The sequence below is a fragment of the Rutilus rutilus genome (assembly GCF_951802725.1).
Source record: "Rutilus rutilus genome assembly, chromosome: 6".
Taxonomy (NCBI): domain Eukaryota; kingdom Metazoa; phylum Chordata; class Actinopteri; order Cypriniformes; family Leuciscidae; genus Rutilus; species Rutilus rutilus.
The window spans coordinates 5,512,503-5,540,325 of NC_140214.1; the positions used below are offsets into that span (position 1 = coordinate 5,512,503).

Consider the following 27,823-nt stretch of genomic DNA (forward strand, 5'->3'; position numbering starts at 1 on the left):
AGAAACGAAAGCTACTGCTCTCTGTGTGTTTTTCTGGTTTCTCCGGTCATTTGTTAATATGTAAATTGTGTGAGCTTATTTCATCCATTAGATCGAAAGATCTGAAAAAGTCCATAAATGTACCCGCCTAAAGACCCTCCCCTCGAAGAAATCAGGACAGAAGTGTTTGAAAGTGGACAAAAGAGACGGATTAAAACACCTGGTGTAAACATGTATGTGTCTCCCTCGTCTACTTGTGATCCAATCGACCAAAAACATCTTAATACCAGCTGTAAACAGGGCTAAAGATACTGAAACCTAACGTGTGTGTGTGTTCTGTTTTGTTTGCCTTTGGCTTCATGTTCTATTGTCCTGTCTTGTTTTGTAATGTGTAGGGAAGACCTGAAATGATTGTAACACATGTTAATTTTAACGCTTCAAATTTTTCCAACTAGGAACAACACACTCAAACACACAAATAGTGTTCAACTGTTGAAGCTGGTGCACATTTGCTCATTTTATTCAGTTTTGTTACACACACACACACACACACACACACACACACACACACAGCAATTATGTTAAAAAACCTGTGTTGAATAAAAATCTTTCAAAATTAATTTTTTATACATTTTCTAATGTTACATCTCACCTCTGGGTGTGTTTCAACTAACCCGGACTATGCGGTGTATTGAAACATTTCACTCATTTGAAACTAAGCCACACATTTTTCTGTTTGTGCTCCAAAGATAACAGCCATGTCATTTAATAGCTGACACTTGTAACTAGTTCCTGAATCACATTTTGAACTGGCTTAAAAAAACTCCAAGATACAGACAGAAATGTCAAAAATGTTACAGCCATCCCTGGTCTGTCGTCTGGTGCATACAGTATGTTGCGATATATTCTGGATATACACTACTTTTTTCTTTTGAATGGCCGTCAGAGACATCAGTTTTTTTGTCTGCCCATATACTGGATGTATCACACTGTATCTGATGTCCATGTGGTGAACAGTGCCGGTGGAGCTGAGGTCAGTCTCTGTGTGAATGTGTTGCTTCTTTACTGACTCGTGTGTTTTTGTAGTTGGTTTCTGTCCAAAGGCCACAGTGCAGATTCACACTCACACATTATTATTTTACTTGCACACTCACTACAGGAACCAATGTAGCCACAACACATTGTTAAATATTTTAAAGGATGACAAGGAAATATGAGACACTGGGGATGATTGCAATACTTTTTTATCTCAAACTTTAATATAATTTTCCATATTCTTTGCTATGAATTGTGTTTTAAAATATTTTGTGTTGTAATATTTGAAATATATATATTGTAAAACCCATGATTAAAAAACTAATAACAATTAAACATAACAGTTTGTGTTAATCACTTTCACAGTTTTGTCAAAATGGTGACTTGAATAATGTAACATTTTGTTCAGTAATTGTGGGTGAAGAAAGTGTTTTATTTAGTATTTTTGAGTAAATGTTTTATATCAAATTGAACAAGAGAATCTGCTTATTCAGATTATACCACTACTACAGTATCTTTTAACATGCTTTAACCTGTTCACAAATCAAATTAGCCATAGTAAAATGTTGATTGTTGTTGTGATGTGGCTAGTTTGAGTTTGCTGCTGCTACTCTGCTTGCTGACGCTTATGTGGTTTCAGGCGATGATGATATTTCTGCTCTGAAACGGAAACAGGAGGAAACAGAGACAGTTCAAGAAGAGACCAGATCCTCTCATGCACACACACTCCACTATAGCACACACACTCCACTATAGACATGATTTACCTTCTGATTCTCTCTGGGATTTTACTTTACATCTCAGGTAAAAATAATATATATATATATAATTTTGTTTAAAGTATTACTAAACCATTGTACAGTCTGTTGTTAATTTTTTAAAATGGTTTAAGTTAAAATTATTCTATACACATCATGTGCAGTTTGTGTTTTATGTTTTCTCCCCTACGTTTATTCTTGTCTACAGGTGGTGCTAGAGTTAATACACTGGAACTTAATATAGCAGTGAAATCTGGATCATCTGGCATTATTCCATGTGTGTATGGTAAACAACACAAAGAAAACCGCAAATATTTGTGTTGGGGGAGATATTGGACCTCTTGCCATATATTGGCATATGCAGGAAAGACAGGAAAATATTCCATCAGTGATTATCCAGACCAGAGTATTTTTACAGTGCGATGGGACAAACTGGAGATCTCCGACTCTGGATATTACTGGTGCGCTGTGGAGATTGGTGACTATGGCACTGTAGACGCTGGTTATAAATTGTATCTGACGGTACAATCAGGTAAAAAACTTCTTTCCAAATTACGATTTACGAATTAGCCTACAGTTTTTTTTCTGACAATGCAATTTATTAAAATAATAATGTTATAAATAATGTAAAAGGTAAGTGTTGTTGTTGGGTTATATATTTATTATAAAGATAATATAATACAATATAAAAATGAAATAATGAAGCTATAAATAACATTGTAAATAATATAAAAGGTAGGCTAAAAGTGTTGCTAAGTGTTGGGTTATAATATGTATCTCTGTACACACAAGCAAACTGAATTACACCTTTAAAGTATTGGGTTTCAACTTACTCAAATATCTAATGATATACGTAAAAAAAAAAAAAAAAAAAACTTAAAAAAGATTGAAAGTGATTCCAATTTTGACTTATATTACTAAGATGCGATTAGTTAGTTTACAGATTTATATATTAGCCTATATACTCTTTATCATAGAAATGGACCATGGTGAACATACACTATCATTCAAAAGTTTGGGGTCAGTAAGATTTTTTTAAATGTTTTTAAAAGAAGTATCTTCTGCTCACCAAGGCTGCATTTATTTGATTAAAAAAAAAAAAAAACATATATAAAAAATATATATTTTAAACTGTAATTTATTCCTGTGATCAAAGCTGAATTTTCAGCATCATTACTCCAGTCTTCAGTGTCACATGATCCTTCAGAAATCATTCTAATATGATGATTTGATGCTCAAGAAACATTCATTATTATTATCAATGTTGAAAACAGTTGTTCATTTAACATTTTTTCAAAATTCTTTGATGAATAGAAAGTTCAAAAGAGCAGCATTTATTTAAAATAGAATATTTTCTAACATTATAAATGTCTTTACTGTAACTTTTGATCAGTGTAACTCATCCTCGATAAATAAAAGTATTGATTTATTTTATTTATTTCCCCCAAAAATAAAATTAAAATTCTTACTGACCCCAAACTTTTGAAGGGTAGTGTTTAATGTTACAAAAGCTTTCCATTTCAGATAAATGCTGTACTTTTGAACTTTCTATTCATCATAGCATCATGAAATAAAAATGTAAATAACTGTTTTCAACATTGATAATAATCATAAATGTTTCTTGAGCATCAAATCAGCATATTAGAATGATTTCTGAAGGATCATGTGACACTGAAGACTGGAGTAATGATGCTGAAAATTCAGCTTTGATCACAGGAATAAATTACAGTTTAAAATATATTAAAATAGAAAACAGTCATTTTAAATTGTCATAATATTTCACAATATTATTATTATTATTATAATTTTTTTATCAAATAAATGTAGCCTTGGTGAGCAGAAGATACTTCTTTTAAAAACATTCAAAAATCTAAAAACATTCAAAACTTTTGAATGGTAGTGTATAATTTGTGAACCCCTTTAAGAGAGTTTAATTAATATAAAGTACAAACGTTACTGCCACTCATCAACGGCAGCTGTCACAGTTGGCGACAAGAACAATCCTCAGGCTAGACCGTCCCATTTAAAGTCCAACTGAAATCAAAATGGCAATGTGAACAAGCCTAAAACTTAATAAAAAGAACTGACTCATAAAGTCATAAGGCTCGTTTGAGGTGCGCATCGCCTGAATATAGGCAAGACTAGTATGCGGCTACAGTGAGGGGAGGAGTGAAAAAAGTGCAGGCAAGATAGATGAGATGGCAAATAAACAAATAAACAATTCTGAATAAGAAACAAATTGACTAATTTTATTTTCTCTTAAGTTAAGGCCAGCAGTCATACAGTCACACAGAGTGGCTGCAGTGTGACAGTGAAGGGAGGGCATCCTTCCTCTTTTATAGTCTTAACTCTCAGAATGGTATCTCTCTCTAGGCCAATGATGGTATTTTCAACCATATGTGGAACATTTTTAGATTTGTTCATCATATTCTACCCTTGAGTGGAGGCCTTACGGTGACAGAGAGCACAATGCAACTGAATAAAACACATGCAAATAGAAAAAAACGGCCGCAAATTAAGAAAACATCTTCATCAGCTTTTTAACACACGTGTGCTCCAAATACTCACAATACAACTAAATACAGAAACACGGTGCAAAAGTTCATAACTTTTCTTTTCTTTCCTTTTTTTTTTTTTGCAAAACATACAGAGATGACATGTTTATGACAAACAACTTTGAATGCAATATACAAAATGCATTAACAATATGTTCAATGTCATCAGATGAGAAAAGAGTTAACAATGAGCTGAAATGAAAAAAGAGAGAGAAATAGAACATCAGGGTAAGATATTAATCTATACATCAGTTACATTGTACAAATATTGTCATGTTATGTTTAAATAAGTTTCATAAGAAACTTTAGGGAATGCAGGGTCCAAAGATGAGATGGCAAGTTTTAAAGTTGAGGCACTCACTCACACACAGATATATAACATCTAAAACTTTTTGTATAAAATGTATATTTGCAACAGTAATGTTAACAGCAATAATAAGAAATGTCTGTTGCAAGAACAGCCTATTCAGCTGATGGACACCGTCTGCGTTGTCATAGGAACATCCCAGGTGAAAATAATGAGGAAATTACGTTGTCTTTCGTTGCTCACTTCGCCAAGTGGCACAGCTACATAATGGCACACAAGTGCCCTGCTCACTCCAAAGTCCCCACTTCAAGCGCTCTGCCCTTCGAAGGGAGTAGGGCATAGGAATGCTCACGAGCAATAAGCATGTCCCAGTCTGGTTCGTCACTTATTGGGGTCCCCTGGAAACATTCCCTTGTGTTATGTGCTATTTGAAGCGCGTTTCTATATTTGGTTGTGTTGTGAGTATTTGGAGTACACGTGTGTTATAAAACTGATGAAGATGTTTTCTTAAAGGGGTGGTATAATGCCCTTTTCTCAAGATGTAAAATAAGTCTCTAATGTCCCCAGAGTGTGTATGTGAAGTTTTAGCTCAAAATACCCCACAGATATATTTTATATAGCATGTTAAAGGTGTCACTTTTTGAGGGTGAGCAAAAACGCACCGTTTTTGTGTCTGTTCCTTTAAATGCAAAGCTTCAAGAGCTTGTGTCCTTTTACCTCACACAGACACGCACTGAAAATTTCAAAAACTTTTATCCTTTTATGTTCAAACCGGAGTCAGAAAGATGGAGAGACTCAAGAAGTGACAACATGTAGAGAACATTTCTGAATGGTTAGTTGGTGAATTTATGTAACTTATGTGTAGTTATCTTCTAGTCATTGATTAGCATATTCTGTCTTGATAATCTATAAATCGTGTTCAGGGGGCGGGGTTTATGTAAATTCTAGGGTTGGTGATGTCACTAACCCGGGAGGAATGTCGTGTAGTTCCTACCAGCCGTTTGTTGTAGTCCTTAAAAAGTAATTTCTTTAATTTAAAAGAAAATATCTCCCTTTGCATTGAACTTTGAGCGTTGTAACTTTGCAGATGTTGTGTATGCTCAAACAGCAACATTACACACCAACTAAAGTTAGAAAAGTGAAATCATAATCAACCACCCCTTTAATTTGCGGGTGTTTTTCTATTTGCATGTGTGTTCTTCAGTTGCAGCGCGTTGAGCTCTCTCGGCCACCGTAGGGCCTCCTGTCACGTACCAACACCCTTTTACCATTCCATTCCAATTAGAATAGGGATTGTGTGTGCTCTTTTACTGTCCATATGATGGTCACACACATCTTAAAGATAAAACTTCTCGTAGTGGATCAGACACCTTTGATATTCAATAAATATGATGAACGAGACACCCAACGTACTTGTTATTTATTTCCATTTAAAAGACATGTTTATTAGGCCCACAGATATGCTTTTATTTATTTTTAAATAATTATTTTACAGGCCTAAATATGACAACAATCACATAACCCATAGAGAAATCGCACTGTCAGAAAGTTTAGGAATAGTCACACATAATTTATACACATAAAAGCAGGATATCAGGGTTTTAAAATCAAACATTGTAAAAGAAAATAATATATTACGGTTGTTTAAACCAATGAACATTAAGCTGTGTCGTCAGCAAATCGTTTCCCATCGCTTTTACTCAGCGCAGTCGGTGGAGATCAACTGCAGAATCCGACACGTCCGCCTCGCCTTCACAAGAGTTTTTTTTTACATAGCCTACGTCAGCAGGACATCAGAGCCTTTTATACAGTCTACGGTACAGGACCACACTCGGACACTTTCTAACCGGCATTTCGCGGTGATCACCGGTGATCGCTTCTGCGCAGATTTTGCTCTTCTCAAACAAGCCTATTCAATCTGGAGTTGGACTGGTTGCTCTGTAGCCTATTTTTTAATGCACTGAAAAGAACCGTCTCATAAGAGTGATTCGTTCTGGATCACATTACTCGCTGAATGTCGTTTAAAAAAGCAGTTAAGCGGTATCAGTGCAGGAGACTTTTTTTGAATACGGAAACAAAAATTATATTATTTTTTGTTAATTTTTTGTGTTTTAGAACAGCGTTCCTGCATATCGGTGGAACAATGAACTTTCTATAGTACAGGAACCAAACTTCCACGTTTTTCGGTTCTGTGACTGTAACTGTTAAAAATAAAACCAGTTTTGAATAAAGTGTGTTACCAACCATAACAAGTAAACACTTACAAATATCAAATATATCAATATCAAGGGAATTTGGATAGGCCTATTTACATTTTATAGCCAATAAGACACTTGATGGACAAATCTTATTGTCTTTTTGACTGTTTTCAGCTCCTGATGTGTATGTGAAGAGCAGCAGTGTATCTGGACATGAAGGTGATAATGTCAGTGTCCAGTGTTTCTACACTTCTGGATATAAGAATAAACTCAAACAGTGGTGCAGATATAAAGATGAGGGCTGTTACACTGAGAAGAGGACTGACACATCCCAGAAATCATCAGTCCAGATCAGTGATGATGGGAGAAGCTCCTTCACTGTGTTGATGACTGGACTGAGACTCAGTGATTCTGGATGGTACCTCTGCTCTGCTGGAGATCTCCAGGTTTCTGTTCAACTCACTGTCAATGAACCCAAACCTGGTAAGATCACAAATCAGTTCAGCTATAAAAATGTTGACACTCTTAATGGCCTAAAAATATCTGCATGTTTTTCTCCTTTCTGTGACACATATTCCAACAACTACACCATCTGACCCCGAGACAGACAAGTAGGTGTACTTTTTGACCATTTAAAAGAATCAAATGCATCTAAATACTTTTGTAGCCCAAAAACCTGTTGATCCTGTTCCCAAAACTGGTCTAAATGATTTGCTCACAATTTGGACTGATTAGGTATTTTTTAAGGAAAGAAGTACACGAGAAGAGCATACAAGTACATTGTTTTTGTGTTCCACAGAAGCAAGAAAGTATAAGTATACAGATGACAGGTTTGGAATAAGACTCGATTGTACTTTCATATTTGAGTGAACATATTTTTCTTTCTCTTTTTGCATTGTTTTGCAGGTACACAACTCAGACATCTGCAAACAGAAATCCCACAAGTGTGAATGAAATAATAACCAGTAAGGAGCAGCTGAACTGGGTTAATCAGATCAAATATTTTTAATGTGTTTAATTACCAGTTATGAAATGACATGTGTAATCATTTATCCATCAGAAAAAAAAAATACTCTGGAGACAGTCGTTGTTTAGATGCACTGCATACAATGGAAGCCAATTTCAGCCACATACGCAAATAATAATGCTTTAGTAAATCATATTTATGACATAAAAGTAGAATTTATGACATAAAAAGTCATAATTGTGACACAAAAAGCTGAAATTCTATAAAATGTCAGAATTATGACAAAAGTCTAAATTATCTGACATGAGTCAAAATTATAACATAAAAAGTCATAATTACGACTACATTTTTAATTATGACATTAAAAAGTATGAAAAACGTATAAAATCATGCTTAATTCATAATTATAACAGAAAATTATGACATAAGTCTAAATTATAAGAAAAAAAGTCATAATTATGAAATCAAAAAACACTATAATGACATAGTCAACTTTTTATGTCATAATTATGATTTACAAAAGCATTAGTTTTTTCCTTATGTGGTGGAAACGGGCTCCCATAACAAACAGCTTCTTTCATTAATGATAACACTAAGAAACTTGTTTCTCTGTTTCTGTTTCTGTTCAGTAGTTATGATTACTGATTCAAGACCTGAGACACGCATGTAAGTGTGAACATTGTTATTCAGTCATTCATAGCAACTGATACCAAACTATTACATGTCAACATAATGTAATGTTAATTTTAATTGCAGAGATGAAGCTCATCCATCTCTAACAACAGCCTCAGCGACTATTAATACAAAAGTACACCGCCAGGAGGAGCAAAACAACTATTTAAGGCATGTAAATTAATTAATTTGCTTATAATGCATCTCTAAATAGAAACAAAGCTTTAACAGATGAATTTGCTGCACATTAAAAGTGAGAATAGTTCTGTATGATAAACACAAATATGTCTCTCCATCACTGCAGGCATGATGTGATTCTGCTCATGAGTCTTGTAGCGACGCTTGTGCTGTTCCTGCTTGTTTTTCTCGTTGTAATAGTAACCTGGAGGCTGAGAAAGAAGCCGGGTGAGTTTTCTCTTTACACTTCTGGAGGACTGACAGTATATTATTGTGCTTCATTTACAGCTATTTAATAAAGAAATTAAAAAAATGACATAATATTTACCTTATATATAGATTTCATTACAGTATGTGAGAAGAAAGAGGCTGTAAAGTGACTCGAGAGGCATCAAACTAGCACAATTACAAAAACAGGGACAAAAAATGGGTCAAATTTACAGTTTTGCATCATGATACACACACATTTGACAACAAAATGATACGACTGACCAATCAGAATCAAGTATTTTATATCTTTTGTATATGCCATTCATAAACCCTGTCAACTTTAATTGTAAAATCTTAAAAATAAAGGTTCCAAAAGCTGGTTTTCACAACAATACCATAGAAGAACATTTTTTGTTCCCCAAAAAACCTTTCAGTGCAAGAACTTAATAAAATAACCATTTTGAAAACACTAAAGAACTTTTTTCCATTATAAAGAAACTTTTATGCAATGGAAAGATTCAATAAAGTTTTTTTTAACAGTGTCTATGGAAAATATTATGATATTTAATCTTCATATCTCACTCTGACAGAGAGGGGTCACATTAGAGAAGAAGAACATTTTAACACCAGTAATACAGTAAGTAGAATACAGTAATACAGCAGCCGCTACTGTAAGTCATCAGTCCTCTCTGTAGACATTTACTGAGATGATGATTGAAAATGAATGATCATCAGTTGTGTTTCTTCACAGTCTTCTGCCTCAGTGGACGGCTGTTTGGTGACGGTGATTTACAGTTCTGTGATCTTTCATAAGGCAGTAAGTGTCGTCTTTGAATGCTCTGAATGACTGAGTCACACTGCAGTTTGTGCTGGGACGTCCCGTTTGTCCAAATCAAAAGGGAAACTTGTTTTAGGATGGGGTGCTGGGGGAGGGGGGTCAACACATTTGATTAAGAAACAATATCGTGTCTATAAAACACATCAAACTCCACGAAGAGTATTGGTGAGAAGAACACTTGTTACACAAAAATACACACCGGGACAAATTACACACCGTATTTTTAACTGCACATAACATTAGTGACATCATCGACACTGCTTGCAACTGTAATGCAATGGGAATTGTCTACGGGAAGTAAATTTCGCCTTTAAATAAAAGGGTTTTGAGCTGTTGTTTACACTGCCACATACAATAAAAGTGCATGCACAGCGACAGGAAATTAAAATTAGCACAAAAACTTTTGCCTACCTTGCAGAACACTGAAGGTGGACTTGGATTTTCTATTTTGAGATTCAGTTTCTTCACATCATTTACAGCTCATGTCTGACACGAGAGGAAGGATTGGGATAGGCTTATCCAGTTTCGAGAAAGAAAACATCACATGCTAAATGAAATGAATCCTAGTTAGAAAGAACTAGGTTTAGTGCCCACATACAATTTATATTATGTTTATTAAAAATTAATTACTAAATGCTTAAATGGAAATAAATGGAAATCCTCAGCACCCCTGCTTCCCATTGCCCTTTTTTGTAAATGATCACTATTTTTGCATTTCTGTTATGTGACATTTGTAGCACAAAAAATGACAGACTAATGGTTGTGATACAGAACTCTTAAAGCTGATCATGTTTATTCACAGCCTTTATCATCAGTGTATCCAGAGGACGACGGGATCTACAGCTGTGTGAACTTGAAACTTGAAAGGCTGTGAGTTCATATCCATTCACACCCTGCTCCTTAATGACGTTTTGAGCAAATGAGAGTCATTTGTGAAAGTAAATGAAAGTCATTGTAAATTAATAATAAATCTATTTGTACCATTTCAGTTTTTAGTTAGTGTAAACCTGTTAAATGTCATTTTGGAATAAGACTGCTGAAGTAAAAACACTTTAAAAAAAAGTTACTTTAAGTTTACTGTAAAGAAAATGTTCTGTACTAAACTTATTTTATGCAAACATATATATTTTACAAAAAAATTTGGACTCTGAAATTGCTAAAACATCAAAGCCACATGATAACCAAGCTGTGCTCCAAAGTTGGCTATAGGCCTAAAAATAGCCACCAAGTGTCACGGTTTGTTGTAAACACGCGTATGAAGATGAAGGATCAAAAGTCTTTAATATCGGCAACAGGACCACAGGATAAACTTCCACAAAGTATTGACGAGGCCGAACAAACTGAACAGAGAGAAAGTACTAGGCTGAATCTGAAATCGCCCCCTATACCCACAAAAAGGGCATTATTTGAGGGGACAGACATTTGTAGTGGTGTCCGAAACCATAGTGGACGTTATTGAGTGCACTTATTCAATCCCATAATGCACCGCAATTAGTGCAATAAAGAGTGTACAACCGATGTACGCTCAACGGTTGTCCGAATTCGCTCACTCCTTTTCATTCTCTCCCTCAAGTGAACAGTGTTAGTGGACTAACGTAGGGAATAGTGAATGAGGGATTAGGGAGCGATTTCGGATTCAGCCCTAGAGATCCTGAGGTGCACACCGCTGAACTACCGTTTTCAAGGCAATGTCTGATTTGAACAAGATGAATACTGAGATCACTCAATGTGCTGCAAGTGCAACTGAAGAAAACACAAGCAAATAGAAGAAAACTCCAGCAAATTAAGAAAACATCATCAGTTTGATAACACACACGTGCTGCAAATACAGACACGTGTTTAGCGCTGTGAGTGCGTTTTGAGTTTTTGCAGCACGTTTTCTTAATTTGCTGGTGTTTTTTTCTATTTGCATGTGTTTTCTTAAGTTGAGCTCTCTCGGCCACCGTAGTTTAAGCTTTCGAATGATACCTAATTTAAGATGAATAATAAGATATGTGATAGGAAAAAAAGGCAATACAAAAGAGCACTAAGCTTCCCACTGGTGGGACACTGACAGTTAACAGGTTGTATGCAGCTAAAACTGTGTGTGTGTGTGTGTGTGTGTGTGTGTGTGTGTGTGTGTGTGTGTGTGTGTGTGTGTGTGTGTTTAAATGTAGTTGGCTTTTATAGTTGAAACAAAATGAATAATTCCAGTCTTGAAGTGCATTTCATTTCTCTGCATCTTTACATCACAGGGACATTCCAAAATGGATTCTTGACCAAATGGAGGACAAAAGGGACACAACAACACGTTAGAAAGAGCTGAAACCTTCATTTTTCTTTTCATGCATGTCCAAATTAGGCCTACATAAATTTTGTTAGTAGTTATTAAATTACAGTTCATTTAAAAAAAAAGTTTTGTTTTTAGTTTATGTTTTGTTTTTAATTAATTTTAATTGCACAATAAATAAGGACATTAAATTCTCTGTGTAAAATTGCTCATATGTGACCCTGGATCAAAAAACCAGTCACATGTCACACACGGGTATATTTGTGGCAATAGCCAACAATACATTGTATGGGTCAAAATTATCGATTTTTCTTTTATGCCAAAAATAGGATATTAAGTAAAGATCATGTTCCATGAAGATATTTTTTAAATTTCCTATCGTAAATATATAAAACATTTATTTTGTGAGTGAATGCAGCACAATCGCGAACATTAATCAACAACTTTAAAGGAGATTTTCTCAATGTTTCGATTTTTTGCACCTTCAGATTCCAGATTTTCAAATAGTTTTATCTCGGACAAATATTGTCCTATCCTAACAAACCACACATCAATGAAAATCTTATTTATTCAGCTTTCAGATGATGTATAAATCACAATTTTAAAAAACTGACCCATGTGACTGGTTTTGTGGTCCAGGGTCACATATAGCCTAATACACATCTGTCCTGCAAGTGTGACGCCATCTGATGGTGAATTTTATCTACAGTTTTACCATGTACCTCTTCATCTGCTCAAATTTATATCAGCAATTTTTAAAACCAAGTAATGTATCATTCGTGATGCCTTGACCTGTTCAACAATCATCTCATATGTGTGATGTTCTCATTGTAACTTTTTAACATCTCAGTGATGTTTTCGTTTTTCTTTAAGATTTGATGTGAAACTTCCTGAAATTTTTAAAGGAATAGTTCAACTAAATTTTTTAATTCTGTCATTAATTTCTCACCCTCATGTCGTTCCAAACCCGTTCGACTTTCGTTCATCTTCGGAACACAAATGAAGCTCTTTTTAATGAAATCTGAGATCTTTCTGTCCCTCCATTGACAGCTACGCAACTACCACTTTCAAGCCCCAGAAAGGTAGTAAAGACATCATTAAAGTGATCCATGTGGTTTAGCCTCAGTTTTATTGAAAGTGGAAGTTACGTTGGCTGTCAATGGAGGGACAGAAAGCTCTCAGATTAACCTCAGAACTAACCCTTTAATACAGGGTTCCTAAAACTCGGTCCTGGAGGGCCACTGTCCTGCACAGTTTAGCTCCAACCCTGATCAAACACACCTAGCTGTGAATTTCTAGTGATCCTGAAGACATTGATTAGCTTGCTCAGGTGTTGGAGCTAAACTCTGCAGGACAGTGGCCCTCCAGGACCGAGTTTGAGGAACCGTGCTTTAATATCTGCCTTTAGATGCTATAGAGACCATGCAGCGCCGGTTCTCTGTAATATTCTGCAATTATGCGTACAATAACTGAGTTAAATGGTTTAATCAGTTCAGTCTCGTGTGTATCATATGATGTATTTATATTGTTACTGACCAGCATAGTTTAGCAGTTTAATGATTTATTGGGTATATACTTGTAATTCAGGCATTATCTGAGTGTTTTGTTCTACTGTGCTGTATTCTATAGAGTCTCTGTCTCCCTCTTCTGGTTCTGTTTGGGATCTACACCCCTGTAATGGGCTAATGATGTGGGTTGAGATGATCAGTGGAGGCAGGTGTTTCAGGTTAATGAGAAGCCTTAAAAACCCTCAGATTGTGGCGTTCCTGGAGGAGAAGGAGGGGGTGAAGATATTGCTGGGTTTAGTCAGCTGGTGCTTTGTGTGGCTGTTGAAGGAATCAGTGTGTTTTTATTGAAAGAGTGGGATGATGTTGCCCCCCCCAAAAAAGCAAGGTTGGAAAAACAATGAGGGATACAAATGCTTCCCTTTGCTTTTTGGGGCTTTATTTTGTTTAGTTTCAAAGAGTCAGTGAAGCAGGGTTACTTGTCTTTTTTATCTTTTTAAGCCTGGAAATAAAGTTTAGTTTGTCTTTCAACATGAAAAATGTGTACCCTTTAAAAATCTGTTTAATGCACTAACAAATGCTTGCCTTCTATATGAACCTGACCATTTAAATAAACCGTGTTTGAACAGTCTTGTATTGTTTTAGTCTTATTTGCATTCGTCATTATTTATTTTGCTTATTATTAGTTTGAATTTGAACTTTGGACATGTTTTTATGGTTTCGACTTTATTAGTGAATATTTATAATTATTTTTTGAAAGTCATTCGAATTAAGACAAAAAGCTGTAGAAAATGTCTGCAATTATTACCCAAGATAAAAGGTACAGACTCATTCTGTGATCTCATGAGAATACGTGTATGTATTTTTTACGTAAAGTGTAGTTCTATCACACGTACATTTACTTACGTTTTATACACACAAAAACGTATAATACTGACGTATTTACAGCACTAAAACGTAAAATATTTACGTATGAACAACTCTACTGACCTACAAATTTGTACGTATTGCTATTATGCATAATGTTTTGCATTCAATTGTCTTATCAATTACATCTTGAGTCGCATTTATTAAATGCAGTTTACTCTTTTAAGAAATAATAACATTTCGCTCTGTTCGTGTCTTCTGCTGCAAACTAGTTTCGGAGGATAAGCCTACATGGTGTTAAACAAGAATACACTTTAAAACCTTAAAAATCTTTGTTTGCAAGAAAGAGATCCAAATTCAGCCCTTTATCCAGCGATCTTCATCTCCATTCTCAGCAGCAACCATAAACTCCAAATCCCGCGCTCGTGATGAATTAAAATAAAAAAATGGCGCCCTCAAGAAGCGTTACGACATGTTTTACGGCAGTGATATTATCAAACGCTCATTGGCTATCGCCTGCTTCGTCACAAATTGCGACATGCCGTGTTTCAGTCGGTGAACTACACTTGAAATGGAGAAGCGCGCGCGCCTAGCCTGGCAAGCCAGACCTACATCAAGATGTTAGGTCTGGCAACTCACCATTGGCACGGCTCAATCTGACGGACGGGGTAAACGCTTGTCTCTCAAAATCCCTCTGCACGCAATAGGATAGCGCTACAACCAATCAGAGCAACGAAGAAGGCTAGTTGGTATATTAAACTTTTGCCGTATCCACTCAGCAAAACTCCGAACACATCTTCCTTTTTTCTAAATTACTTAAGTGCCGTTCTTTGCTCTTTTCTCAAAGAAAAGCTTAACTCCAAGTCCTCCAGAGTCGCGGCCAAAGCCAATTCGAAAGACCGCTGTTCGCCAGGAGCAGCAGCCATTCTTTGTTTTCAAGTAGCAGGGAACCGTCGCAACTCTGTCGTCATTATGTTAAGCCCGCCCCGCCTACTCTATACACAATGTGATTGGCCTGACCTGAGTTTGGTTTTTCCAGCTCAAAAGTCAACTGAGAGTTGCTAGACCACACTGGCTGTAAAATACATTTAGCTGTCACTAGAGTGCGTCTAGATTTCTAGGCTAGCGCGTGCCTTCACCAAGGGGGTAATCTTTCAGAAAAAACTGAAGTTTCCCCGGGGGCCGCCATTGATTAGCAGACCATCACCTGCTGTTAGCATTCCATTGACTCCCATTCATTTTGGCGTCACTTTGACAGCGAATAACTTTACATCTGAGGCGTTTAAAGACTCCATTTGTCCATTATTTATTTGTAAAGAAACACGAAAATGTATAAAAGGCTCCATTACCTTGTATCTTACGTTATGCAGAAGCAGTTTTTGTAAAAATAGGCTAACGATTGCGTCATAACCACGCGACTCTCTGTCGCACAGTAGAGAGATTACCGTATAGACAGGAGGAGAAGCTCGCGCGCAATCGGGGGGACGTGGAGGCAAAATGACAAAATAATTAATCAGAATACTTAGCAAAAGTTTCTCCTGCTCCAAGCTCATGGACACCTCCTACTCACACTCTCCGTCTCTTGCAAGTTTCGGAGGGGAATGATTCAGATTTCTCTTGGCACAGCTACTAGAAGACAGACGGGTTGCTCACGTCACATCTACGTCGTCAAGCTCAGTTTGAGTCTGCGCAGTACGCTCAGCCATCAGGAAGTGAGTGCTTCTAATTGACTTCACTTTTCTCCGTTGAATCCAATGTGTCCATTTCTTTTACTGTCTATGGCCTTCACGCAGAGCGAAGCCGGATTAACATGGATTAATCATTTAAATTCTGATCTTTACCTCATACAAAACTTTTTTATACTGCCAGAGAGGACTGTGACTGCAACACATCGTCATGTGAACGACTTTTGGTACCGGTTTTGACATTTTCGCAATAAATCAATTATTGTGATTACACATGTCTGTTGTTTTTCTTCATAATTGTAGCCTATGTAGTTTTAAGAAATGATTATGGGTAGGTTAGGGGTAGGAGTAGGATTAGTGGCTCAAAATATCTTTTAATGCTATATTGTTAATAAAACTGCCATTTCCCTACACATCTCTGTCCATTACGTTTTATCCTTTTTATATTCTGTATAAAATGGGTATGTTTAGGTTTGGGAGTAGGGTTAAGGGATCTTACATTTATCTATAAAACGGTAAAAGGGAAATTATACAGATATATATGATATGAAAGATTCGTAAATAGTTAACGTTTTGTAGCTGTAAAATCGTAATAATGGTAGGTTTAAATGTTGCAGATACGTCCATATCATACGTTTCAGCATCTATCCAAACGTACAAAAAGTACGTTTTCTATCTTTGAAAATTACGTATTAATACCTACGTATTAACAATGAGACCAGGCTGCATTACACTAACCAATCTAGTGGGGCATGTTGTCACAATGATGGAACCTGCCATTTCAAAGCAAAATTTTAATGGTAAAACGATTATGAAACGTCAAAGAAAAAAAGAAAGAAAAAAACTTTTTAAATTATTTTGGCCAGCCAATGTTATAAATGTATCCATTTATTTGACATAACTGTGATAACTGTCACTGTGTCACAACCACCAGCTGAGGGCACTCCATCATTCTGCTTTATCTCACCATGAACTACATTTCCCATAACCCATTGCCTGGATAATCATGTTCTGATTACTTCCACTTCTGTGTTATTATCTTGTTCATTTTTGTCTATTTAAGCCCTGTGTATTCACTCTTATTTTGTGAAATGTCTTGTTGCACTGCAGTTCTGAGCGTTATCCTAGTCTCCTGTGTCTTGGGTTTTTGATTCTCTGCCTGTGTGTTTGACCTTTTTCCTGTAATCTGTATTACGATTCTGGACTGTCCCAATAAATCTGCATTTGGATCTTCACCCCAAGTCTCTGAGCAGTTCGTAACACCCTGAAATTGATAATGTATGAAAAGGTTCTCAATTCTGCTTTTTACATTACATCCCTGACTCTTGTCTGAATGTGTGTCAGTGATGTTTTGTTGGGCTTGATACTCAAACAAGAATGGAATTGTAAGATGCTTGTGTAAATTCTGTTCTGCCTGGTTCGTATGATGCATGAAGCACACCATGCACTATTATATAAAATATCTCTTTTTATGAATTAAGGGTCAATAATATAAGGCCTTCAGTGTTTTGTACATTATATTTGTGCATATTTCTTTGGGAAGTGTTGTACTGTAAGGCTGCCTCGGCTCTTTGCTTTGATCTGAATCTTTTCAAGTGCATGTTTAACTAAAATACTCTTGTGTCAAACCATTCCTATAGCATTTCTGTGTGTGTGTGTGTGTGTGTGTGCGTGTGTGTGTGCGCGCGCGCAGGATTGATGATGTCTCTGCAGACTTCAGTTTTCATTACATAAATGAGTACAGAAACAGGAACGGCTCATTATCAGAGATCAGAGGAAGTCAGATTTTCATTTCAGGTTCTGTCTTTTACTCATTCGGACGGTCACATGGCTCTTCCTCCGATTCTCCTTGGTGTTTTACTTTACACTGCAGGTAAGAAAGAAATTACATTCTACCCTCAAAACATGCGTTTGTGTTTGTTTGTATAAACTAGCCTGTTCTTCTGTTGTTTCTTTACTTTGATTTCACTTCTTAAAGACAGCAGGGTGAGCAAGTACTGCATGTAGATTTGATAATAAGTTAATAAGTGTGTATATATAATATATTCTACTTTACAGCCACTGTTCAGTTTATATCCAGCTGTGTAAGACTTGAACATTGCATAAAAAACCTTTAAACAGCTTAAAAAATGACAGTACTTCCAGTAACCGTACAGTTGCAACACTCATTGTTGACATTTGGGAAATGTGGATTGTTGACTTTTGGAATTTTTTTAAAATGACAGTTTTATAATAAATCACTAGAATGTTCTTAACACAAATGTACCATTTCATTTGATGTCTATATCCCACTACTTCTAAAATCACCTTCCTCAGACCATGACTTAACACTTTCATATTGTCATATTATTATGTTACATTATATTGTATTAAACTTAAAAAGTCCCCCTTTCCATATTTCACCTGCTGTAAGTTCAACAACATCAAACACATTCATAAGTTAATGGAGGCAGGAGGTCAAACCAAATAAAAACCACTGAACACGCTGAACAAATAATTATTTGATGCATATCATTTTTATTTAATTTGAAACTTGTTTTAGCTATTTCGTACCAGTATTATCATTAAAGCTAAGTGTTCTAAAGTAGAAGACTTGTTAACGTGTGTGTGTGTGTGTGTGTGTGTGTGTGTGTGTGTGTGTGTGTGTGTGTGTGTGTGTGTTTGTGTTTGTTTGTTTGTTTGTTTTCTACAGATACTTTGAGCATGAAGACATTAGATAATGTAACTGTGAGAGAAGGAGGATCTGTTACAATCCCGTGTCTGTATGACAGTCAGTATATGTAACGGTCACCAGCTGGAGTGCCCTTGAAAGCCACCAGAGGGCACTCCACACCAGACTATCTTGTTCACTCACAGACTACATCTCCCATCATTCTCTGCCTGGACTCATCAGCACTCATTATCACATTCACCTTTAACTCATTATCTTGTTTAGTTCACCCCATATAGCCTGGTTCACTCCATTACTCACTGTGAAGTTTTGTATGTTGTTGCACTGCTGAGCTTTTTCCCTGGTTTTCTTGTCTCTTGGTTTTTTGGATTTCTTGCCTGTCCCGTGGTTTACTCTTGTGCCTCTGACCCCTGCCTGTTTTGTTTTGTTTGGACTGTCTTCCTGTGCTTGACCTTCTGCTTGTTGGATTACGATTCTGGATATATTTAATAAAAGCTGCATTTGGATCCTCTACCCTCGTGTCTCGGAGCAGTTCGTAACAGTATAAACCAAACTCTTAGAGGGTTTTATTGGACATTCTGCCATATCACAGCCCGTGCAAATGATACAGGGAAATGGACAAATAACTGATTATCCAGGCCACAATATTTTTACTGTAAAACTCAACAATGCAACATCTTCAAAAAATATTTATGACTTTTTTGTTTGTTTGTTTGCTGTCTGTGTTCAGCTCCTGATGTGTCTGTGATGAACAGCAGTGTATCTGGACATGAAGGTGATAATGTCAGTGTCCAGTGTTTCTACACTTCTGGATATCAGAATAAACTCGAACAGTGGTGCAGATATAAAGATCAGAGCTGTTACACTGAGAAGAGGACTGACACATCCCAGAATCCATCAGTCCAGATCAGTGATGATGGGAGAAGCTCCTTCACTGTGTTGATGACTGGACTGAGACTCAGTGATTCTGGATGGTACTTCTGCTCTGTAGGAGATCACCGGGTTCCTGTTCAACTCACGGTTCAGAAGGACAATAATACATATAAAAATACATGTAAGTCATTTATTTCAGTAATCTTGTGGAAAAGTATTTAATTGACACAAGACATTATATCTGGACTATGTTATGTATATTTATACTATGGGGCTGTTGAATGCTTGAATCTGATAAATGATTTCAAAGGTCCTTACAGACTACAACAGCAGAAGAACCAACACTGACCAGCAAATAAATATAGCAAATAATAGTATATATATATAAAAAAAAAAAAAAATGATTTCCATGTTTTTGGCACAAAATTACACTTTATGGTGTTTTATTAAAGGGATACTTCAGGATTTAGCATTAAGCTTTGTATTAGTAGAAAACCTGTAGTATTTTCGAATTACCGTGCTTTGTTGTGGAAAAAAATTATCTTTTCTTTGTATTTTATTTTCAATGATTTAGCAAGTGAATGCCATGCGTTCTTTGGATGTATTTTGAGTTTCTTTTATGATGCTGATACAGCTGGAAGGTGTGTGTGAGACTTCAGAGGTGAGAAGACCCCCGGGCTGGGGAGGGTTCAAGGGGGGGTCCCTTTTGTTATTTTGTTTAGTGGGGGCTGTAAGAGATAGCCTTTGAATAGAACACTATAAAGTAGCTGGTCAACCTCTGCTCTGGGTCTCACTCTGCCTGCAGCTGGACTGTGGGTAGACTGGGAACATTTCTTGCAAGAAATAAATATCTTTTAAGGACAATTTGAATCCTGATGTCTCTTATGCCTGATGCTGTTTTGTTAGTTATTGTTTTTGCCACAACAATTGGTGTCAGAAGTGCGATCCATGAGGTTTCTTCTGGCCCCGAGAAAGCGTATTGACGGACTGATCACCCTAAAGCACAAAAGGCTTTAGTCTTACCTCGCCGAATTGAGAGAAGAGCCAAAACTGCTATCAGGGCCAGGAGGAACCCACTGGAATCAGAAAGAACTCGGTGGCAGTAAAAGCATCTCGGGTAAGAGACAGTAAAATTATTTTAATTTGTGTGGTGTAATTTGATACAACTGTGGGTGAACCATAGTGGCTGGAACTATCTCTTTGGTACGGGCAGAGAAGGTTTTCGAGGGGGAGATTGTCAAATCAAGTATATTTGTATAGCGCTTTTCACAATACAGATTGTATCAAAGCAGCTTCACAAACACAAAAGTCGAGTCAAATTTTATGCCGAAAACTAGCTCGTAAGTGGACGGAAGAGCCACACGGACGGAAGAGCCACACCTGATTAATTAGTTTTACTCAAAATCTCTGTAACCTGAGGAAGTCTTGTAAAAGTGGACGGAAGAGCCACACCTGATTAATTAGGTGAACCAGAATTAATCGAACGCTAGAAAGTGCTCACGGAAAGATTGAGTAGACCGTAATTACAGGAAGCATATTTGCTAAACCTTGCCGATTTGAGGTGACAAAATCGGATCTGTTGAAGACGTTTAACAGATTATTAGACGCGCGTCGAAGGAAAATCCAGGAGAGATAGAAATCAGCCAATATGGGGTCATCTCAAAGAAAGCTTGAACAAAATTTTATAGGCTACACCAGTTTTTCTGTAAAATGGGAAAAAAATTACAGCCAGAAATGCATGCAAGAATTTGGGAAACGGAAAATTGTTAAACAAAGGGTTGTTGTTTTGTTCATGAGTGTAAAACTGTGAACAGACAGTAGTTTGTTGAACTGAAGAAGATAGAAGAAAACGAAAATAAATGCAGAAAGGATTAGCATTTAGGGAAAGATAGAATGTTTTTAGAACGTTTTTCTTGATAGAATTTACAAACAGTGAATTGTTGAATGGAAAAGAAGCAGATAAAAAGAGAACAGAGTCGATGCAGAAAGAACTGGCATGTACTGTAAGAGATAGAATTCATGGAACTATTTATGAACGCCTGTTAAGGTAAATTAAGTTGAAATGGTATGAAAAGTGAGTTTTAGATAAAAATAAGGCATTGAGTATGATTAACAGGGATTAACATGATATAAAGATAAGGAATGTTTATTAAGTAAAACGATTGTCTTTTGAACCTAAAGGGTCCAGCTATGCTGGGAGTACAGCAACAGCGCTTGCTTGTTCAAACCAGCTTCTGGATGTTAAATGTATACTTGTTTTGTAATCAGTGTTGTTGATGATAATATCAAATTAGAAAATGTCCAAAGATTGGATATTTTGTTGATATTAAGCCATTTAAGGAAATATATTGTTTTATAAAGGAAATTATGGGTTGGAGATAATTTCCCTAGACACGTGTGACTAAAGTTAATCAGAAACTTTGTGAAACCCATTTAGAATATTTAGATTTTCCGTGTCGCTTATGAAAATTAATGTTCTGCCAATAATAATGATGTGAATGTGCTTTATTGTATTAATGTTATGAAAACAAGGGTATTTAAGAATAGATTGCCATATTTTTGTAACAAGAGTTGAAGGTGCAAGCGGCTAGGATAGCTGTCTGTGTAATTTAGAGACTGAGAAGATTTAGAGAATCTTGTGGTTTCTGTGAAACAGTAGAGATAAGTGGGACTGAATAATTGTAATACAATCTTGTGATTTAAGTTGAATCTGCAAACTAACCATTTGATAGAAGAATAAGCTTTTAAAACCAGTGTTGATGAAATTAATGACACGTTGAAGTTTTAATACTGTATTGTTGGATTACAAATTTATTAAATGTTTAATTTAGTTTGCAACATACAGTATAACAGTAAAAGTTGAGTAAGTTAGCATTTTAAGGTTAGGTTAGGATAATGGTATCAACAGTTTCTGCCAGGCTGTTTTCTCTATTATAATTCACCCTATTGTCGTTAATGGCTCGAGCCAGTAGCCCCAAGACACACCTTTTGTCTTTAATGGCTCTTCGAGTCCCAGTATCACTCAGACTGATGGGATTAGCACACGAATGATTCGTCTATGCAATTTGCAATGCAATAGACTGTTATGCTGACTGAATTAGGATAGGCCAGACATTCAGTCTAGGGTGGTAACTGAACAGTCCTGATAAATAGTGAGATAAAAGAGAGCAAATGCTGTAAGCAGCTGCAGAGATTTGCAGATGATGTTTTGTAAAAGTTTGATTGTGATTGGAAAGATAAACAATAACTTAACTGGCTCCAAACAAAGAAAGTGCCAAAATGACACAAATTTAGAGAAAAGTCTGTGTTAATATGGGTTAGAAAGTAGATCAATGTTAATATGATGAAGATTGTTTCAGCTATTGAAATTGAATTTGCAACTGGGACTGTAAAAGAAAAGACAGAGAACTGCTTATCAATGGCTCTGTTTGCATTTCCTGAATACAACACAATGTTTCAGAAGTGCAAAATAGGGTGAAGCTGTTAGAAAGATAAAAGGCAGAATAACAGAGAGTGTTTTATTGCGGTCAGCGGGGTCATTCAGTGACTGTATGCGCACTGTATGACTGTAAAAGTAAATGAGGGAGAAATAAAGTTGATAGTTGGAACTTTTGAAAGTTGTAAGAAGATTGAAAGATTTAAGTGTAAGGAATTCCTTTTGAAAGGAAAGAACTATAAAAAGTACCGGTTGACGTAAAATTACGGATAAGACTAAATGAGTTGCAAAATATTTTAAAAGTACCGGTCACTAAAAGGATGATTGTGTTTTGAATGAAACGCTTTGATAAGGTTTTAGATGGTATGGAGAGACAAATCTAATGAATGATTTATAATGATAATCAAAAAAATTATCACAAGCAGAGAGCGCAGCCTCAAAAGTTGAATCATAGAAGCAGATTGATAAACTCCTAGAGAAAACATTGAAGTCAGGTATTAAATTATGGCAGTTGAAAACCTGACAACTAAAATTGAAATGAAATTTTCAACGTTATTAAGAACTAGAATAATTCTTATTATTTCTTTAAGATAAAATAAACAGAAGCAGTGTTACAGGATTAACAGTTGCTAAATGTAAAATGTGTAAAAGGCATTTGATTAAACAAAGGCTTGTTAATGTTGATTTTAAAAGATAAGATTGTGATTTGGCCAAATCAGGTTTGCTTATCTGAATCTGGCATGTGCTGTGACTGAAACTGCCACAGTTTCAGTGCAACAGAGACTCATTCTGAGTGGATATTTGTAATGTCTAAATTACAATACATGTAATTTATGGAAAAGATGCCTTAAGATGGGCTACAGTTGAAAAAGATGGTAGATAAAGTCTGAAGTTAAAAGTTTATGAGAATGCAGTGTACCAGTCCTGATGCCTCAAGAGTCTCTCTCTCTCATTCAATATCAGCTGAAAGCTGTTGTCTGAGCCTGTGTAAAGCACAGTGTTTCAGTTGAAAATCATAGACACAGAGATGTTAAAGGAAATCGTTGCCATTCAAAGGGCAATTTGTACTAAATGTTCTAGAAGTAAAACTGAATGACTTTAAAGAAGTCTTTAAAATAATACTGTTTAGGACTTGTTTATTTTAGGACCAGAGACTTTTAGCTCTCATTTTAGCTTCCACCATAAAACAGGGCCGATGGCTCCGGCTACAGAAGTAACAGTACACTGAATGTACGGTTGTGATCTAAATTCACTGACTATAATCTAAGCAGCTAGGTTGCTACCTTTAAGATGATTAATGAATTTAAGTGATTAAATACTGTTGTTATTAACTTGTCTCCCTGTGAACACTATTAGGTCCGAATGGCTCTGATGACTCTTGAATGCGCCTTTTCCTAAGCTCCAGAAAACAACAGATTATGTTGAAGAAAACGGTCACAGATTCTGTGATGGTAAAGAGCGGTAACCACGTGTGTACGAAGTGTTTACCCCAGAGACGGGTAAGACCCTCTGGCCAAAAGGGCAACCTAAGACAGGGGAATTCACGCCACAAACACTGGGCATCTCCTGATGGAGGTGTTTTTATGTGAGAAAGGTATTAGAGTTGAGCGGTGACTGTGAGGCCAGCAGCATCAGCAAATCATTGAGAGGCGAGATGAGCTGTAAGAAGTTACGGCCGTCTGACCCAGAAAATGTGAGTTCCTCTATATACCACTCACCAGAAACCGCGTTGATTGAATGGCTTGTTTTTCTGACAAGTGTCTGCAACTATGCCAGGGGACAACACCCTGAAGAAAAGACAATTATAGGTTAAGAGCTGATCTGAATGGGCATTCAGGAGCCAGCAGAGACCATTGAACTAATGGTTATCTGTTGTAGAGACAGTTTAAAAAAAAAAAAAAAAGTTGTAATGTTAGTTGCCTGATGGGCAAGGAAAACACAGAGATTTGTGTCGATGCTGAACTAATGTGTCAGTTCTGACTCCTGTAGATCATTTAGACATGACAAAGGACCACTATAAGACATGGTGGTGGCTAAAGATGACTCAAGAGAATTTTCTGGAAAACAAAGGTTAGGTAAATTGAGTATTTAAACTAAAGATAACCTTAGAAAAGATCATAGAACGATTGAATATGACTATGATTATTTTAGTTACAGTCCTAGGAGGCTGTTGAAAAGATTATTTGCTTATAGTGAGAGAGAAAGAGACTGCTTGGGATGGTACTCTGTCTGTTCTTCTGTTATCAGTCAGCCAAAGAAAGCTGAAGCAAAGTAATAATTATGCACCAAAACAATCCAGCTGACTTTTCTAAAATCAGATGAATAATGAACAGACATGCTTTGAAACTGGTTAAGAGGCCATAAAAACATTAGATAAAAAATACAGGAAAATGTAAGGTTAAAATGTCATTTAAAATTTAAATCTTTTTAGAGAAAAGATATGAATAAGAAATATGAGCAGTTCATAGTCAGGGATGAGTGTGAGTGTTAATTCATGTTTGTACAGTATGTGTTAGTTTAGGACAACTATTCTGTCTGAATAGTGTGTATAAATTTGTCATTAACCTCTGGAAAGAGTGTTTTAGCATTATAGATGGGTTAAGGCAAATGACAAATTTGAAAATAAGCTGAGGATTGTGAGTCAATCTGATGAGAAGGCAACACAGAACATAGGATGAGCTTTAAGTTGATTGATCATCGAGCTCTGTCTGTTAGATATTACTTTGGTAATTTATGATGTACAGTAAATTTGATTTACTTTCTGGACAGGTTTAAGTATTGATGTGTAAATTAGAATTGTGAAGTCGTAGATAGCCGTCAGTCATGTGTTGAGAAAAAAGTTATAAATTTGACAGCAACAAACACGTACAGTAGGCTAAGTAAATATCAGATTATCCAGAGAGCCCTTAACAGTTATGTATTGTAAAAAGGGGAGATTGTTATTCGACTGACGTTGACGAAGTGTACACGACCTGACCTGACCAATTGATGACCTGGAGAATGTTCGTAGATGACAGTTGATTAAGAGACCAAACAATAGGCCTGAAAATCAAGAAACGCTGTGAGACTAGGGGCCGTTGCCTTAAAAAACAATTTGATAAGAAGATGAAATTGTGGCTTTAAGTAATATTTTTATTTCAGAGGCAGAGAAAGATGGGAAATTTGGCTGAAGGACAACGTTTGGGTTAGCAAACTTTATCCAAACAAATGTTACCAAATAAATATGAACAAATATTGCAGTTTTCCTTTAGCTCAAACATTAGAGTTTGGCACCTGTAACGCCAAGATCATGGGTTTGATTTCCGAGGGAAAGCAAGAACTAATAAGAATGTAAATGTGTACCTTGAAATGTGGGTCGCTTTGGATAAAAGCGTCTGATAAAAGCAAGAGAATTGTAAGTTGTAAGTTAAGAGAATTGAGACATGAATCTGTCTGTAAGTGTGCAAATAACAAAGATTGTTTCAACAGGAAACGCCAGGGCAGATGTGGCAACAAAGGCCACGGCATGACAGCCGACAAAATCAGGGCAGAATGTGCCCAATAAAATAATGGCTACGGCTAAACATCCTAGCCTGGGCTATTATTGTGGCAGAAAGAAACAGTGCCTAACCTTGCGCAGCGCTTAACTTAAAATGTTAATTTTGCAGGATGTCAGGATGGATTGAATCTAACAGAACTGATTCTGTATTGTTTTGTTAACATGAGCAATGTGGGTTGAGTGTTTTTTTCAGGGGAAAAGGACCCTGAGTGCTATTCAATGAGCAAGAAATTATCAGATGATATGTTTCAGGTTGAAAATTCCACAGGTCACAACCAAAAGGGACGACAAGACAAGCGGTCACTAACAAAATCACTTAAGGTCTGCTTTCACAGGTGACAGCAGACAGTAAATGACTCATTCCAGTGGGGGTGCGATCGTGATCTAAGGGAAAATCTTGTAAGGATTTGAAAATGATTGAAGAGTGTTAGACCTGAGTCCAAGCATCTCACCTTAAACTACAAAACCAACGTCAGCAACCCCACACGCCAACGCAAAGAATAAAGTGGGGGGGATCAATGATATGTGCTAGAAACATATCTCCCCTGCCTACGGTGGAAAATCCTCTCTACGGCATGCAAAGTGTCATATTGGTGAAAACGGAACATCCATGGGGCAACGAGATGATCAACATATCTGGAGAAAATGTTGACCAATTAATGGTTGAAGAAAAGTTTTGTGATTTTATTTGATTGAATCAAATTAGGGCTTAGTATTGATATAAATCTAATAATTTGACTTGTGCAAAGAAAAATGTGTTTTCAGGTAGAAGATCTATTAATTAATGTGAAGTATGGTGATAAGAAAAAAGACGGTATGTAATGGAAAAGTCAGGGATAATTTCAAACAACGAATGATCAAATTATAAAACTTTTCTGGTTAGATTTTATTAAATAGATTTTAATTAAATATAGCTTTAGAAGTAAAACCATTTCCTGACAAAATATTGTGATTAATTGAAAAAGGCTGAATACATAGTGTTATGATTGTATGTGTTATTCTGATAATTTTCTTATCAATGGGTACGGTCTATCCTAAGGGTGAACAAAATTATGCAGATCGTACGAGTAACAGAAGTTGAAATTATAATCATTTATGTTTTTTCGGTATTATAATATCCTTTATTCTTACTATACTTTAAGTTATACTGGAGTGACTGAGGGTCCGATTTATCGGGAATGCGGTAGCAGTGCTTATCCATTTAGCCCGGCTTCAGATAAAATGTTTACTTGCTTGCTGCTAAATTTTATTTTATTTTTATTTTTATTATTTCTTTCAAGGTT

The 27,823-nt window shown here is 36.1% G+C and overlaps 1 protein-coding gene across 1 annotated transcript; it reads left to right on the forward strand.

The window, feature by feature from the left end:
* Positions 1-1,680: 1,680 nt before the first annotated feature.
* On the forward strand, positions 1,681-20,549 carry LOC311291450 (polymeric immunoglobulin receptor-like; the record flags this gene model as incomplete). The annotated part of the gene is made up of 5 exons (XM_084410485.1): positions 1,681-1,818; positions 1,981-2,304; positions 7,007-7,315; positions 19,424-19,747; positions 20,473-20,549. Exons 1-5 carry the CDS (start codon positions 1,773-1,775, stop codon positions 20,547-20,549), a joined length of 1,080 nt encoding a protein of 359 aa, XP_084266611.1. The 5' UTR covers positions 1,681-1,772.
* Between the last annotated feature and the right edge of the window lie 7,274 nt (positions 20,550-27,823).